The sequence below is a fragment of the Nannobrachium achirus genome (assembly GCF_963921795.1).
Source record: "Nannobrachium achirus genome assembly, chromosome: 24".
NCBI lineage: Eukaryota > Metazoa > Chordata > Actinopteri > Myctophiformes > Myctophidae > Nannobrachium > Nannobrachium achirus.
Genome location: NC_137831.1, coordinates 33,033,869 through 33,049,799, shown reverse-complemented (window position 1 = coordinate 33,049,799; position 15,931 = coordinate 33,033,869). Strand labels below are relative to the sequence as shown.

Sequence of the window (15,931 nt, the reverse complement as noted above, 5' to 3'; positions counted from 1 at the left end):
AGAAGCATATTTTCTTGTTTAATAATTGTTAATTGTAGGTCTGCTTTTTTTTCTTCAAATGACTGAAATGTTTATACTGTAGGCCTGAAATGTATGTTTTTGTAATAATCTAAATCTACAAAGTAACTATAGTAACTAAACTTTTCAAATAATTATAATGCAGTAAAAGTACAATATTTGCCTTTGAGACATTTGCCTGAGTGAATGTAATTAGTTACTTTCCACCACTGGTTGTGACAAGGCAGAACATGAGATTACGGCAGGCACGTGCAGTCGTGCACACATAGACATCAAAGGGGGCTTGAGCCCCTGCCCTTTTACCCGTCTGTAAAAAGTGCCCTCTCCAGAACATGAATGCAGTTTTTACTATGGTGAAAGAAATGCATGCCCCTTTTTCCATGCCATACCCGAAGGCAGCATTCAAGAGAATTGCCTTGTCCAAACTCTCCTGAACTTGAATGCAGCATCGGATGTTGAAAGAATTGTCCTCTGTGTAGAAATCAAGCATCGAAAATACCCTTTATAAGGCCCTTTTAGAAATGTCAGCCCCTGCCTCTCTTAACATTCTCTGCACGTCCCTGGATTATGGTATGTTTGGGGCTGTATGTGTCACTAAAACCACATTCTGCACATTTGACCACTTCTTGTTGAGGGCAGCTCTGCATGCGTACGTCGGCCCAGGGATTTCCTCAACGAGACCTACAGAATAGACGCTGACAGATTTACTCTTCCTGACATTTGTTAAAACCACACACGTGCGTGTGCACAAACGCACACACTTGTGCACCTATACACACACACGCATGGACATCTACAAGCGCAAACTCTGATGCATGCAGCCCTGGCTGTCACAGTCCTCTCCTCAGCCTTTGGTCTTTTTGCTTTCAGCTGTTTTTGGTAATTTACTTCTGTTAATTATGCCCCGTTAGGTTTAGGTGTTTAGTCAGTTTACTTGTTTCTGTAGCTCTATGTGTCAGTATGTTCTGTGTCTAGGTCTAATAATAATAATATCTGGCGCCCACTCCTTGGGGTGTTTCTTGTCACTGTATATTTCCACATTCGGTATGTGAAATGTGTCCTTTGTGTGTGTCCCAAGCCTACTGTTACTGAGAGCGGTGAACGCCACTAGTATGGACGCTCGGCTAGAGGTTGAGGGCTTGTCTTAGTACCAGCTCTTATGCCTTAACTTAAAGGCCTGTCCATACTGTCTCCGACCACCGAACTCTTCCTCCTAAAGGTCCGCTTCAACTACAAAATGACGTCACTCGCATCTTCTGAAAAGCACAAAACCTCGAATTAGAGTTCGGAAAGCTGTATGTCGGAAAGTCGGAACTCTCCGACGAAAAGTTTGGTGGTCAGAGACAGTATGGACAGGCCTATAAGTTAAGGCATAATAGCTGGTACTTAAGAAAATCAAAATACAGCCTTGAGTGTCTTGCTCTGGGACACTTCGGCACATTGCCAGGGCCAGGACTCGAACCTGGGATGTTTCTTTTGTATCTTATTTTGTAGTAGTGTTCTTGTGCCTGCTGTCTGCCCTTGTTACCGTTACCACCCTGATTATTGTTAACCCTAGTCACCTGTGTCATGTTCACCTGTGTCTAGTTGGTTCCATGTGTCCATTATTTTTGTCGAAAAATACAAGCACACATAACTGTGTAAAGCTGAACAAGTTGATGAACAAGTGGATGAACAAAATTTGTAGCTCAAAAACAAAAGACTAGTTTTAGCTGCCAACATGTTTTAGACATTGTGGCTATCCAGACTATAAATAGGAAACCAGACTGGTACCACACAACCAGACACACAATGTGAGCAGGAGCACATATGTTCGAACGAGTAAAGGACTGAATTTCTGTGTGCCCAGTGTGAAGTAGGGAATTCACAGAATATTGGAATATTCAAATATCAATTCACTATTCAACTACTGTACATCAAAGCAGATTATTTGCTGGTTATTTATTATTATATTATTATTTTTCTTTTTTTTAAGCAGTGGCAAAATATCTACAGCAGACATGCAGCGGTGAGCTCTAGTGTTGGTATTTGGGTGTGCCGTCATATAAACGGCTGTCACTCAATGTAGGAGGGGCGCTAAAACACAACACACTACACTACTTTACTCACTATTGCTGAGTTCATTACTGTAGTTTAACAATAGATTGGAGACGTGACGTTCAGGGTAGCGGCCGTGGGTGGTACCAGTCACTCGTTCCTCTTGCCGAGTATATCCACAGTTTAGAAGAACACTTTACAGTAGCTCTTGCCTTGATGTCATGCTTCATATTCAATATATTATGCTTATCCAATAAAGGTACACAGGCCCAGAATTATTTATAATAAACAGGTCGCGAGTTTTGGAGTGAAGTTGATGATGATCTTTTATTTCATAGCTTGTGGTACACAGCATGTAAATGATGTAATCATAACACATCTTAGCCTTGTAACGAACTAAGGATGGACATAACTGTGGTTGTTGTTGAGCATAGATGGATAGGCTTGAACAATCATTTTCAGAGTTATTCCAAGTTAAATTAACTCACCGATTGAGTGCGCTTGCTTATCGCAAGACGCAAGTTTCACTCCAGCCAACATCGTGTTATGCTATGTTGTTCAGTCGCAAGACGGTGTTGTGCATCGAAAATGGCAGATCTACAAGCTCACAACGCATCTATCTGCGACGCAATGTGTAGGTCTGCTGATTCGGTAGCATTTCCCCTCGGATATGCTACTCAGTGTTTAGTCCAATCATTCTGATTTGCCTTTCACAGCCAATCTATGACTATAATTTCATGAACTCCACCTTTAGTGTATTATAATTATCATAGTTTTACATCGGTGACCATCCAGACCAGAGAAGTACATACAAGTCTTTTATCTTTGGATCTCCTCAGCACCTCAATACAACTCTCCTCTTCCATTCTCCTAACCTCCTCCTCTTGTGTGACTCAAATAAGGAAAGCAGCGGCGAAAGAAGTCACGATAGACAGAACTATGACAGCGTAGCCTGTACGATACACCTGGGGGATCTTCAAACCTTTGCCCGTGTCCCACCACAGATGGCGGATGCCGTTGTAGGTGTGGTAGGATAAAGGGAGGGCGATTCCAAACTTGGTCAGGCCGATGAGATAGGGTCCCACAGAGAGGGAGTGGACCAGGTCGAGGTAGTAGGGGTAACTGCCTGGCAATACCAGCGCTGCCATTGCAAAGGCTGAGATGGCTCCGCTCAGTCCAACACCTGTTACTCTGTGTGCGATGGACATCATCATGGGGGTGGACCACTTGTAGATGGTGAGATGAGGAGACATGGGTCTGTTTAGACTTTTGTTTTTGGCCCAGAACTTGTTCATCTCCTCCTGTGCTGAGGTTCCCATTCGGGCTGAATATGGGTGTATTACTACACAGTACCGAGGCCTGGATAGACAGACTCCCTGCCGGGTCAGTGTCCTTAAAAGCAACGCCATGTCTGACCAGTGCGGAGATGAAGTCTCTAGTTCGATGTTTTGATCGTAGCGTTCATAATGTCATCATGAAGGTGACCCTGTGATTGCCTCTCTGTATGCAGGATACTGTATCTACTGTTTCAGTTTTTCTCTGTCACTCTCTTGACCTCTGGTCCGATGTCACACCAATACAAAGCGTTGCCATGCATGCTTAACAAGGCCAATTTGCGCTGGTGTTCCTCTTGGATTTTGATGCCAGTTCTAAAATGTTAACGCTTCCCATCATACCTATGTTGCCCTTCTGTTGTCGTGGCCCACTAGCCGGCCAGTACCATATTTGTCACGAATATCAACCCATCCATATGTGAGTATATGTGTTAGTGATTGTTTTAGAGCTAACGGATGTGTTTGCCATGACGACACAATAACACATATATAGAGATCTCTGTATCTGTTTGTCGTGTCCCCTTTATGCCCATATGGAGATCCCTATCTATATACATTTTTTGGAGACAGCTGATATGTGGGGATTTTGCATATTTACTGTATCATCAAATACTAGGGACGGATCTCTGTCCTTCCATCATCGTCATCAGAGTAACCCCAAAACCCTAAAAAAAAGTTCAATGAGTTCAATTGAGTTTTCTGATTGGACAATATATTGGATTTGAGGATTGGTCAAGCTTCACGTGACATCACAATATATAGGCAACCACACTTGCAATTACCCAGAATTGCATCTTTCTGGTTTGTTGATTATTTTTGATGCAGTAATGGTCTAATTTCGTTGACAATCAGGCCCATTAGTGTTGTGTCGTCAGCATAGTTGTTTACGACATTCTTTTCCTGAGACAAGTATAAGAATGTCGCCAAGCGCACTCATTACACTGATAAGCAGTTAAAAGTGCACACAGACGTAGGAAGATACTCTTTTGGAATTTAGAACCAGCCTTCCCCCCTGGCTGTCTGGCTGGGATCTCACCAGAGGAGCCTACAGATCATTGGCAACAGAGGAAGGATCAGGAGAGACGGTAGAGAGGAAGCGTCGCCATGGCTCAGCTCCTGCCAATCCGCTTCCAGGAGCACCTGCAGCTGCAGAGCCTGGGCATCAACCCGGCCAACATTGGCTTCAGCACGCTGACCATGGAGTCGGACCGCTTCATCTGCATCCGAGAGAAGGTGGGAGAGCAGGCCCAGGTGGTGATCATCGACATGGCCGACCCCGACACGCCTGTCCGTCGGCCCATCTCCGCCGACGGCGCCATCATGAACCCCGGGCGGAACGTCATCGCACTCAAGGCCGCCAGGACCCTGCAGATCTTCGACATGGAGCTCATGAGCAAACTGAAGGCCCACACTATGTCGGAAGACGTGGCCTTCTGGAAGTGGATCTCGCTCGACACGGTGGTGCTCGTGACCGAGTGCGCCGTCTATCACTGGGGCGTGGAGGGCGACGCGCAGCCCACCAAGGTGTTCGAGCGCCACGACAGCCTGGCGGGCTGCCAGATCATCAACTATCACGTGGACCCTGGCTGCAGGTGGCTAGTGCTGGTGGGCATCTCAGCGCGGGGTGGCCGTGTGGCGGGCTCCATGCAGCTGTACTCGGTGGACAGGAAGGTGTCGCAGCACATCGAGGGCCATGCGGCCGGCTTTGCCCGCTTCAAGATGGATGCCAACAGGGAGGAGTCGACGCTGTTCTGCTTCTCCGTCAGGCGGCAGGCCGGAGGGAGGCTGCACGTCGTGGAGGTCGGCACCCCACCAGCCGGAAACCAGCCTTTCCCCAAGAGGTCGGCGGACGTGAGGTTCCCGCCGGAGGCCCAGAACGACTTCCCTGTGGCCCTGCAGGTTGGCTCCAAGCAGAATGTGCTCTTCCTCGTCACCAAGTACGGCTACGTGCACCTGTATGACCTGGAGACAGCCACGGCCATCTACACAGACCGCGTCAGCACTGAGTCCATCTTCGTGACGGCACCGCACGGCGCCAGTGCCGGTGTCATAGGAGTCAACAGGAAGGGCCAGGTTCTGTCAGTGTGTGTGGAGGAGAAGAACATTGTGGCCTACGTCACCACCGTCATGGAGAACCCGGAGCTGGCGCTGCGCATCGCCGCGCGCAACAATCTGTGCGGCGCTGAGGAGCTCTTCATACGCAGGTTCAACGACCTCTTTTCCGCCGGCAGCTACGCAGAGGCAGCCCGCGTGGCCGCCACGGCGCCCAACGGCCTCCTGCGCACGACGGACACCGTCTGCCGCTTCATGAGCTTGCCGGCCGAGCTGGGCCAGAGCCCCCCGCTGCTGCAGTACTTCGGCATCCTGATGGAGCAGAGCCGGCTCAACAGCTCCGAGTCCCTGGAGCTGTGCCGTACGGTGCTGCAGCAGCAGCACGGCAACAGCAAGCCTCTGATAGAGAGGTGGCTGAAGGAGGACAAGCTGGAGTGCTCCGAGGAGCTGGGTGACCTGGTGAACGCCGTGGACCCCAGCCTGGCCCTTGGTGTCTACATGAGGACCAACCACCACAACAAGGTCCTCCAGAGCTTCAGGAAGGCAGTGCAGGTCAACCCGGAGCAGGGCCTGCAATTCGCCCGGATGCTGCTCCAAGACCAGATGCCGCCGGCCGACGTGGCGCAGATCGTGGATGTGTTTGTGGAGTTCAACCTGATCCCGCAGTGCACCTCCTTCCTCCTGGATGCCCTGAAGAACGACAGGCCCTCGGAGGGCTCTCTGCAGACCCGCCTGTTGGAGATCAACCTCCTGCACGACCCCCAGGTCGCTAACGCCATCCTGGGCAAACAGACACTCACCAACTACGACCGCAGGCACATTGCCCGGCTGTGCGAGAAGGCGGGTCTCCTGCAGAGGGCGCTGGAGCACTACACCGACCTGTCAGACATCAAGCGTGCCTTAGGGCAGGCGCACCTGTTCGATGCAGAGAAGCTGGTCAACTTCTTTGGCTCCCTGTCGGAGGAAGACTCTCTGGAGTGTCTTCAGGCCATGCTGTCGACGCAGAACCTGCCCATCTGCGTCCAGGTGGCATCCAAGCACCACGAGCGGCTCTCCGTAAAGTCCCTGATAGGGCTCTTTGAGTCCTTCAACAGCGCAGAAGGCCTCTACCACTTCTTGGACTCCATCGTGAGCTCCAGCAAAGACCCGCAGGTCCACTTCAAGTACATCCAGGCGGCCTGCCAGATGGGCCAGACCAAGAAGGTGGAGACCATCTGCACGGAGAGCAACCACTACGACCCTGAGCAGGTCAAGAACTTCCTCATGGAGGCCGAGCTCTCCGACCCGCTGCCGCTCATCTCCGTCTGCGACCGCTTCGACCTGGTCCGTGACCTGGTCCTCTACTTCTACCGCAACAAGCAGCACCGCCACACCGAGAAGTACGTGCGGGAGGTGAACCCCGGCCGCCTGCCCGCAGTGGTCGGAGCCCTGCTGGACACGGACTGCTCCGATGACGTGATCAGAGGCCTGATCCCAGCAGCAGGAGGAGGGTTTTCCACTGACGAGCTGGTGGCCGAGGTGGAGAAGAGGAACCGGCTACCCCTGCTCCGGCACTGGCTGGAGGCTCGCCTTCGCGACGGTTGCGAGGAGCCGGCCACCCACAGCGCCCTGGCCAAGGTCTATGTGGACTGCGGCGACAGCCCTGAGTGCTTCCTCATGGAGAACCCCTATTACGACAGCCGCGTGGTGGGCAAGTACTGCGAGAAGAGGGACCCACACCTGGCCTGCATGGCCTACATGAGGGGCAAGTGTGACCGTGAGATCATCAGCGTGTGCAACGACAACTCACTCTTCAACAGCCTGTCTCGTTATCTGGTGCGCCGCAACACCCCCGAGCTGTGGGCCAGCGTGCTGCAGGACACCAACCCCTTCAGGCGGCCGCTCATCGACCACGTGGTCAAGACGGTGCTGTCGGAGACCCGCAGCCCGGAGGAGGTGTCAGTCATCATCAAGGCTTTCATGGCCGCGGAGCTGCCCGACAAGCTCGTCGTGGAGCTGCTGGAGAAGATGGTGCTGGACAACTCCAACTTCATTGAGCACCGGAGCCTCCAGAACCTGGTCATTCTAATGGCGATCAAGGCAGATCGTGTGCATGTGATGGACTATGTCCAGAGGCTGGACAACTACGACCCCCCAGAAGTGGCTGACGCGGCTGTCCGCGCCGGCCTCTACGAGGAGGCCTTCGCCGTCTTCCGGAAGGCTGGGGTCAACTCGTCCGCCATGCAGGTGCTGATCGAGCACGTGGGCGACCTGCCGCGGGCCTACAAGTTCGCGGAGCGCTGCAACGAGCCGGCTGTCTGGAGCTCGCTGGCCGCGGCCCTGCTGCAGAAGGGCGCGGTCAGGGAGGCCATCGCTTCCTACGTCAAAGCCGAGGACGCGTCGGCGAGCGCGGAGGTGGTGCAGGCGGCCGGCCAGAGCGGCAGCTGGGAGGACCTGACCAGGTTCTTGCAGATGGCCCGTGGGAAGAGAGCCTGCGAGTCCTACGTGGAGACGGAGCTGCTCTTCACCCTGGCCAAGACCAACCGCCTGGCGGAGCTGGAGGAGTTCATCGACGCACCCCACAATGCAGACATCCAGCAGGTCGCAGACCGCTGCTACGGCGAGAGACTCTACGCCGCTGCAAAGTCTCTGTATGCCAGCCTGTCCGATTTTGGGCGGGTGGCCTCGTCCCTGGCGCACTTGGGTGAGTACCTTGCGGCCGCCGACGCGGCCCGCCGGGACAACAGCACCGCCACCTGGAAGGATGTGTGCTTCGCCTGCATCGACGGGAAGGAGTTCCGGCTGGCGCAAACATGCGGCCTCCACATCGTTGTGCATGCCGGCGAGCTGGAGGAGCTGGCGGCCTACTACCGGGAGCGTGGCCACTTCAAGGAGCTGATAGCCATGCTGGAGGCGGCCCTGGGCCTGGAGCAGACGCACATGGACATGTACACAGAGCTGGCCCTCCTCTATGCCCAGTTCAAGCCCCAGATGATGCAGGAGTACTTGGAGGTGTTCTGGTCAAGAATCGACATCTCCAAGGTGCTGCATGCCGCTGAGCAGGCCCAACTGTGGGCTGAGCTGGTCTTCCTGTATGAGAAGTGCGAGGACTTTGACAAGGCCGCCGTCACCATGATGGGCCACGCGGCGGCGGCGTGGAAGGAGGCACAGTTCAAGGAAACGATCGTCAAGGTGGTCGACGTGGAGCTGTGCTACGAGGCGGTGCGGTTCTACCTGGAGTTCAAGCGCCACCACCTGAACGACCTGCTGGTGGCACTAACCCCCCGGCTGGACCACTCCCGCGTCGTCGACCTGTTCGCCAAGGCCAACGAGCTGGCCCTCGTCAAGCCGTACCTGCTGGTGGCGCAGTGCCACGGCAACCACAGGTCCGTCAACGAGGCGCTCAACAGCCTGCTGGTGACCGATCGGGACTGCGAGGCACTGCGCGCCTCCATCCAGGCGCATGACAACTTCGACGCCGCAGCGCTGGCCGATCGGCTTCTGAAGCACAATGTGCGGGAGTTCCGTGTCATCGCCGGCTACCTGCTCAAGGCCAGCGGACGCTGGAAGGAGAGTGTGGAGGTGTGTCTGAAGAACCAGCAGTACAAGGACGCCATGCAGTATGCGGCGCAGTCCAGCGACCAGCAGCTGGCCGAGAAGCTGCTGCTCTGGTTCGTCGAGGAAGGCATGAAGGAGTGCTTCGCCGCCTGCCTCTACAACTGCCATGCCCTGCTGAGGCCCGACGTGGTGCTGGAGGTGGCCTGGAGGCACAACCTCATGGACTTCGCCATGCCCTACTTCATCCAGGTGAGCCGCGAGTACCTCGACAAGGTGGACAGCATGGAAGCCCTGGTGAAAACCTTGAAGCCTGGTTAAAGTCGCTCAGGCGGTGATTGACCTTTTTTTACACATCAAGGACCCCTGCGATTTGATATGCATTACAGGCCAAACCTTATTTTTTAATTCAGGGATTTTCCATAATGCAAAGTAAGGCCATACGTACAAACAGAAACCAATTGACCAATGACAGTCCTGGCAGACACATGACAAACAGACGAAACCAGATGTAGGAGAGGTTAGCACCGCTCAAAAATAACAGATCTACAAGCTCACAATGCGTTGAGAGCTATTCAGCTATTTTCGGGGCACAAGCCCGTGTTCCTTTGCTACTGGAGCAACACGAGATGCTGCATTGCTGCAGACGGGTGCAAGGGCAGGGGCTCAAGCCCCCTTTGATGTCTATTTTTGCACATGCCTGGGTGGACGGATTCATTTTGGAGTATGAAGCTGCCTCAAGGGTCCATTTGGAACTCCCTCTGGACCCCACTTTGAGAGCCACTTCATCAGGCCACTGGACCCCATTTGGATTATCTCAGGGACCCCCTTCTACTCTGCCAAATCCTCAGCGTTAATTTAATTGATTAATGCGACCTGGCGTTAATGGAACCAATTGGATCCGTAAGGGTTCATTTTTGGTTCCAAAATGGTCCAACAGCCACCTGAACACCCCTCAAAGGACCCCCCCGGTCCCCGGACCCCACTTTGAGTATCATTGCAGTTAGGGCCCTCTAGAGCATCCATCCATCACCTTATCAGTAGTCTGGACTAATACTACTAGAACTTGTCCGACTTTATTCCTGTCATCTGTCCATCTTTTATTTTGCTGCGCTACTCCTCCCACGGTTTTGGTTGCACACACTTGGGCCAAATCGACCGGCGTAATCGGGACACGTCTGGGTGCATTAATTCTCTCCATTTGGAAAAAGCAAAAATGTAACTTTTCCCAAATATGGAGATGACTGAGATCATAGATGTCTGATGTCATAGACCACATGAGACTGACACATTATGTCCATATGAGCCTAATATTGATGACATCAGGGATCTCCATATATGGACATAAAAAGGAAAAGGACCGACAGAGATCTCCATATATGGCCATTCATTTATAAGTGAATTCATGAATTGAAATGAATTGAATTGAATGTAAAGCCGTCAACATATAGAACACTTTAATTACAGATGTGACTACATATTTTAAAGGTCTGACAAAGATCTCCATATATGGCCATTAATTCATTAGTGTATTAATCACATTTAAATTAATTTACATTTTGTTCAAACAAATTGTTATACTTTTTTGAGATGTTTGAAAGAGCAGTTGTAAGAATTGTAAGACAATGTAAGAATTTTGTCTTACATTTATATTACTGACATGTATGTGTACATTTTCTACTGTATGTAATATGCTTTGTTCGTGTTTTCAGGAGCCCATGCCGTTTCTGCAGGAGCTGCTTTTATTATTAGTGTGGTTGCCTGAAGGGAAGCACGGTTGTTTTCGGTCCGAGTTTACGGAGTAACATTTTGCCAATGAGGAACCAGCATTCTTGTGACGTCACTTTATGCAGCTTCCTCATCGGCTAAATGGTGTATACACACCATCAAAAGCAGTTTTTGCTGCTTCTCATTGGCTAAAGTACTGTACGCCCACTTGCAAAAACTCTATAGATCAAGTTTATTCTCCTAAAAAAATTAATCACGACCTGCAACCTAAGCCTTTGTATATGTCCAAAACCATTCGTTTTTTATATCATTTAAAAAAATGTACTAAACTAGTGAAAACAGCCGATCTACAAGCACACAACGCCTCGCACCGCGAGGCGTTTTGTGCTTGTAGATCTGCTGTTTTCACTACTTTTGTGCGACGTCCTTGCCTGATGAAGCAGGGCTTTACCTTGCGAAAAAACGTACAAATTTGAAACTTGGAGATACAAGGTTTCTGCCTGACAGTGACGATACATAACAACACGTGGGCTCGAGACCAGTATTTTATACCAAAACGTTGTAGGCCAAGGTTATTCTCCTCAAACAAATGTTCATTGTTCAATATCTAATATACACGGTAAGACGGAATTAATTTCCTAGCGGATTCCTTGTGACTCCTGTCTCGGCAACCACACTTGCAATTTCCCAGAATTGCGTCTTTCTAGTTATCATCATCATCATTATCATCATCACCACTGTAGTAACAGTTAGAGTGATTAGTGTTGACAAACAGGTCGCTGTCATCATCTACATTATCCTCGGAGTCACTGTCTTCCTCCTCCTCAGATGTCTGTCCGTCTGTCTCCTGTCTGTCGGTCTTCTCTTGACACATGGCCTCTTCGGTAAAGCCCTGTGGCCAGAGCTCGAGTTGTTTCAGGTGTTGAACGTCCTCTCTGTGGAGAATAGCAGTGATCTCTCCTTTCACCTTGTCTCCTTCCTGGATGGGATCCACGATCACGTAATCACCTCTCTTTATCCACACGTTCCTACGGAACTTTGTGGGCATGCTCACCAGAAAGACCACCCCCTCGGCGGTGACGGCCTCATGCAGGTTGTTGCCACGGCTGCTGATGACCTTCACGATCTGTTGGTGTTCTGTGGGAATGACAAAGTCCTCCAGAAGCTCCCTGATGACATGCTTACGTTTTGTGGCCTGCGACATTACTAATGTAGGGCTTAGCGTTGTGTCTTTGATGCTTGCTGTATCTGTATGGGGATTTGCTGTTTGGTGACATGCATTGCACCTTGTGTCCTTTTGTATGCTCATATTGATGACATCACGGATGGCATATTGATGACATCAGCGATCTCCATATATGAGCATAAAAGGTTATGCAATACCCATCGCACTCTTCTCTCTATCCCTTTTATGGCCATATGACGTTGTCTGTGACCTGTATAAGTGTCGTGCCCAGTGAGCAACCAAGTTTAGAGCCTCATTTGTTTTCTAGTTTCCCGTTACTTCCGAGTGATCAGTTTATTTTGTACCCCATCTTGGGATTCTTCAGTAAGGAGTTGTTTCGACTTGTTTGCAAGTCTGGTTCCGGGTCTTCCTCCTGGACTTGTGACATTCTGACCACACTATGGACCACCCAGCACACCCCGACATCCTGAGACAGACAATCATCAACCAGAAGCAGCGCTTGGATCACTATGAGCAGACACTGCAAACTGTGGTGGACCACCTGAGTAGTATCTCTGGTAAAATTCCCACTCCCCGCCTTAATCAATCCAGCAACATGAATGCCTCCTCGCCAAGAGCCTTTGCAGTTACACAGCCCAGCAACATGGAAGCAATTTCATCTTCACCAAAAGCCGTTGCTTTTGGTGAAGGCACGAGGCATGGTTATGACCACCACCCTGCACGGGGCCAGCAGGCAGGCCAACAGTTAATGAGACTGCGGCAGGGTAGGCTTAGTGTCCGTGAGTTTGCAGACAAATTTCGCAGCTTGGCTGTAGAGGCTGGATGGAATGATAATGCCCTCATCACCGCTTTCCAGACTGGGCTTAACAGGGAGATTGGCAAGGAGTTAGCTCTCAAAGACGAACTAGGGTCGTTAGATGAAGCTATCAATTTAGCAATTAGAATTTCCGACCACATTTCTCAGTGGCGTGACGAGCGACATTCCAGAGAAGTTACCCGCCCCTCAGGAAGTGGCAGGTGTACCAGAGACAACCTGCGACCTCAAGCTGAACCTGAGCCTATGCGGATAGGTCTTTCCAAATTGACCCCGGAAGAAAGGAGTAGACGTATTTCAAGTTGTAGCTGCCTTTATTGCGGTGAGAAGGGTCATTTTTTGTCTGCATGCCCGGTACGGCCAAAAGACAATGCACATCAGTATTCCCGAGTAACAAGCCCCTTAAGCAGTGGTAGCAGGTGTACTAGAGCCAACCTGCGACCCGAATCTGAACGTGTACCTATGCAGATAGGTCCAACCCAGTTAACTTCAGACGAAAGAGATAGACGTATGACAAGTTTTAGCTGCCTTTATTGTGGTGGGAAGGGTCATTTCTTGGCCACGTGCCCCATACGGCCAAAAGACTGTTCTCACCAGTATGTCCCAGTAAGTCCCGTAGGGGATGGCAGGTTTACCAGAGCCACCCTGCGACCTGAACCAGAACGTGAGCCTGTGCACATAGTTTCAACCCGATTAACCCCAGACGAAAGGACTAGACGCATGGCAAGTCGGTGCTGCCTTTATTGCGGTGTGAATGGACATTACTTGGCCGTGTGCCCCATACGGCCAAAAGATCGGGGGGGATTCTGACAATCTCTGGAAGACTCAAAATGGTGGCCACGGTTGTCATGACCGTTTCGAGGTCACTGCCCTAATAGATTATGGATCACATGAGAATTTCATTGACAGATCACTTGTTGACCAAAGAGTTGTGCCCATTAAGCCCTTGACCAAAACCTATTCAGACCACTAACCTTTCTCTACTGGTATCTGACAACCCGCTCAATGGTTGAATCTACATTATTAGGTCTCCTATACCCATTCCTGTAGTGTTTGGTTATCCCTTGGCTTGTGGCTCATAATACCGAGATAGATTAGAGCACAGGGGCTTTTACTCTGAATTTTTACTGTGTTTTCAGTTCACCTCCCCAACAGTAACCTCATATATATCTATATTTCAGAGAAATCAGATTAATCAGAAATCCCAGAGGTCTATCACGATAGGTGTTCAATTTAGGAGGGAGCCATATTTTACCATCCCGACTGTGCCATTGAGTTCAAGCCTGGTGCCTCTCTCCTCACCATTTGTCTAGCCTCTACCAGCCTAGAGAGTTCCAGAGTTGGTACATTTTCAGGTAGTGAGGAATACAGATCTGTTTCGAAGCATCTAGTTCAAGTGCAACCGGAAACTGATGTTATTGGGTGGGAAGGGGAGCGAGGGTTGGGTCAGGGGTCTGATTCGAGCCCTGGTATCGTTGTCGATACAACGTAGCCTCACCCCCGAAAACATACACTTTCTCTAAAATTACTGGAACATAATTTGCAAAAAGGTCTTTATGAAAGGTTTTACTAAAGTAATAACAATTGTAAAGTCGAGTCAAATTCCCATTGACTTTGATGGAATTAAAATAGCGCTACCTGCTGGGCCTGTACTGAGAACTGCAGAATTTCCACATTGGATTCATTCTGAACAGCAGAACCATGAGGCCAGTGTGAGCTATACTTTTTTTCCCCTTTTTTTTCTTTTTAGCAGACTCTAGAGCAAGAGATGCCCGTCTAGAAACACTCATCCACCAAAGCAGTGATTCTCGACCTTTTCAGGCCATGACCATGAAAATAACTGGGACCCCCCCACCCTGATGAGCACTAAGAGTTGCGAGCATGTAGATCAGCTATTTAAAGTAAAGTAACAGCAAAGGTGATAAAACCTCACCCTCCCCTGGACGATGATGAAACTAACTAAATAACTAAAATTGGAGAAACATTTTCGTTAAATGACCTAAAAAAAACCTTAATAAAAAACAAAACGATAACTAACTGAAACTGTATTTATTGTCTTTACAAAACGTATTGATGTTGTGTCTTGGCCGTCTGGCCAGTGATGTATATCGGACCAGTTACCCATATATGGAGACCCCTGGTACCCATATATATATATATATATATATATATATATATATATATATACTGTATATGGAGATATGCTGTGAGACCCCAAACATGCTTACTCAGTTATTCATTATGTGAACATCCTATGACGTCTATCAGATCTGACATCATCCATACAGTATATTTTATGCCCATACATGGAGATCCCTGTCTGAACCAGCCACACAGGTATGGGCTGTCTTTCTCCATATATGGGCATTCCCATATGAAGTCCTGTTAGATATGGGCCTAATATCGAGGACACCAGGGATCTCCATATATGGGCATAAAAGAGATTCTGTTAGAGTGGTTCTCATGACATCACAACATACAATCCCTTTTATGCCCGGAGATCCCTGTCTGAACCAGCCACAAATGTATGGGCTGTCTTCATCCATATACTGTATGGGCATTCCCATATGAAGTCCTGTTAGATATGGGCTTAATATTGATGACATCAGGGATCTCCATATATGGGCATAGCAGAGATTCTGTTAGAGTGGTTCCCATGTCATCACAACATACAATCCCTTTTATGCCCATACATGGAGATCCCTGTCTGAACCAGCTGCACAGATGTGGGCTGCCTTCCTCCATATATGAGCATTCCCATATGAAGTCCTGTTAGATGTGGGCTTAATATTGATGACATCAGGGATCTCCATATATGGGCATAAAAGGGATCATGACATCACAGTGATGTCAAAGCATGATGTCAGAGCGGCAAACCCATAGACCACGCTTGAGCCTGACACTGTGGTTCCCACACATCACATGTCACAGTGATGTGTCAGGGGAACCACAGTGTCAGGCGGTACCCGTCTGTCCGGACTGACGGAGGGACGACCGGGCGGACATATACGGCCAAGCTGTGACGGTTCTGCTAGTAAACTACGACCCACGGTCACAATAACTCCAATCGATTACTCGATTAACCAAGAATGTAATCGATCGCTGAGAAACAAATCCATAGTTGCAGCCCTGGTCTTTAACCAGTTAAACCCCAGCATCCGTGTTTTGGGGCTAGCTTTGGCTGAAAACAGCCTATCGACAAGCTCACAACGCACCGCATTGTGACAG

The 15,931-nt window shown here is 49.8% G+C and overlaps 3 protein-coding genes across 3 annotated transcripts; 1 reads left to right on the top strand and 2 right to left on the bottom strand.

Annotated features, from left to right (window-relative positions):
- Positions 1-2,948: 2,948 nt before the first annotated feature.
- Positions 2,949-3,464, bottom strand: LOC308280233 (succinate dehydrogenase cytochrome b560 subunit, mitochondrial-like; the record flags this gene model as incomplete). Its single annotated transcript, XM_080720494.1, has 1 exon — positions 2,949-3,464. One exon carries the CDS (start codon positions 3,462-3,464, stop codon positions 2,949-2,951), a length of 516 nt encoding a protein of 171 aa, XP_080576620.1.
- Positions 3,465-4,493: 1,029 nt separating this feature from the next.
- On the top strand, positions 4,494-9,296 carry LOC308280232 (clathrin heavy chain 1-like; the record flags this gene model as incomplete). The annotated part of the gene is made up of 1 exon (XM_080720493.1): positions 4,494-9,296. The coding sequence occupies one exon, from the start codon at positions 4,494-4,496 to the stop codon at positions 9,294-9,296; it is 4,803 nt and encodes a 1,600-aa protein (XP_080576619.1).
- Positions 9,297-11,406: 2,110 nt separating this feature from the next.
- Positions 11,407-11,907, bottom strand: LOC308280231 (putative RNA-binding protein EIF1AD; the record flags this gene model as incomplete). The annotated part of the gene is made up of 1 exon (XM_080720492.1): positions 11,407-11,907. The coding sequence occupies one exon, from the start codon at positions 11,905-11,907 to the stop codon at positions 11,407-11,409; it is 501 nt and encodes a 166-aa protein (XP_080576618.1).
- Positions 11,908-15,931: the final 4,024 nt, after the last annotated feature.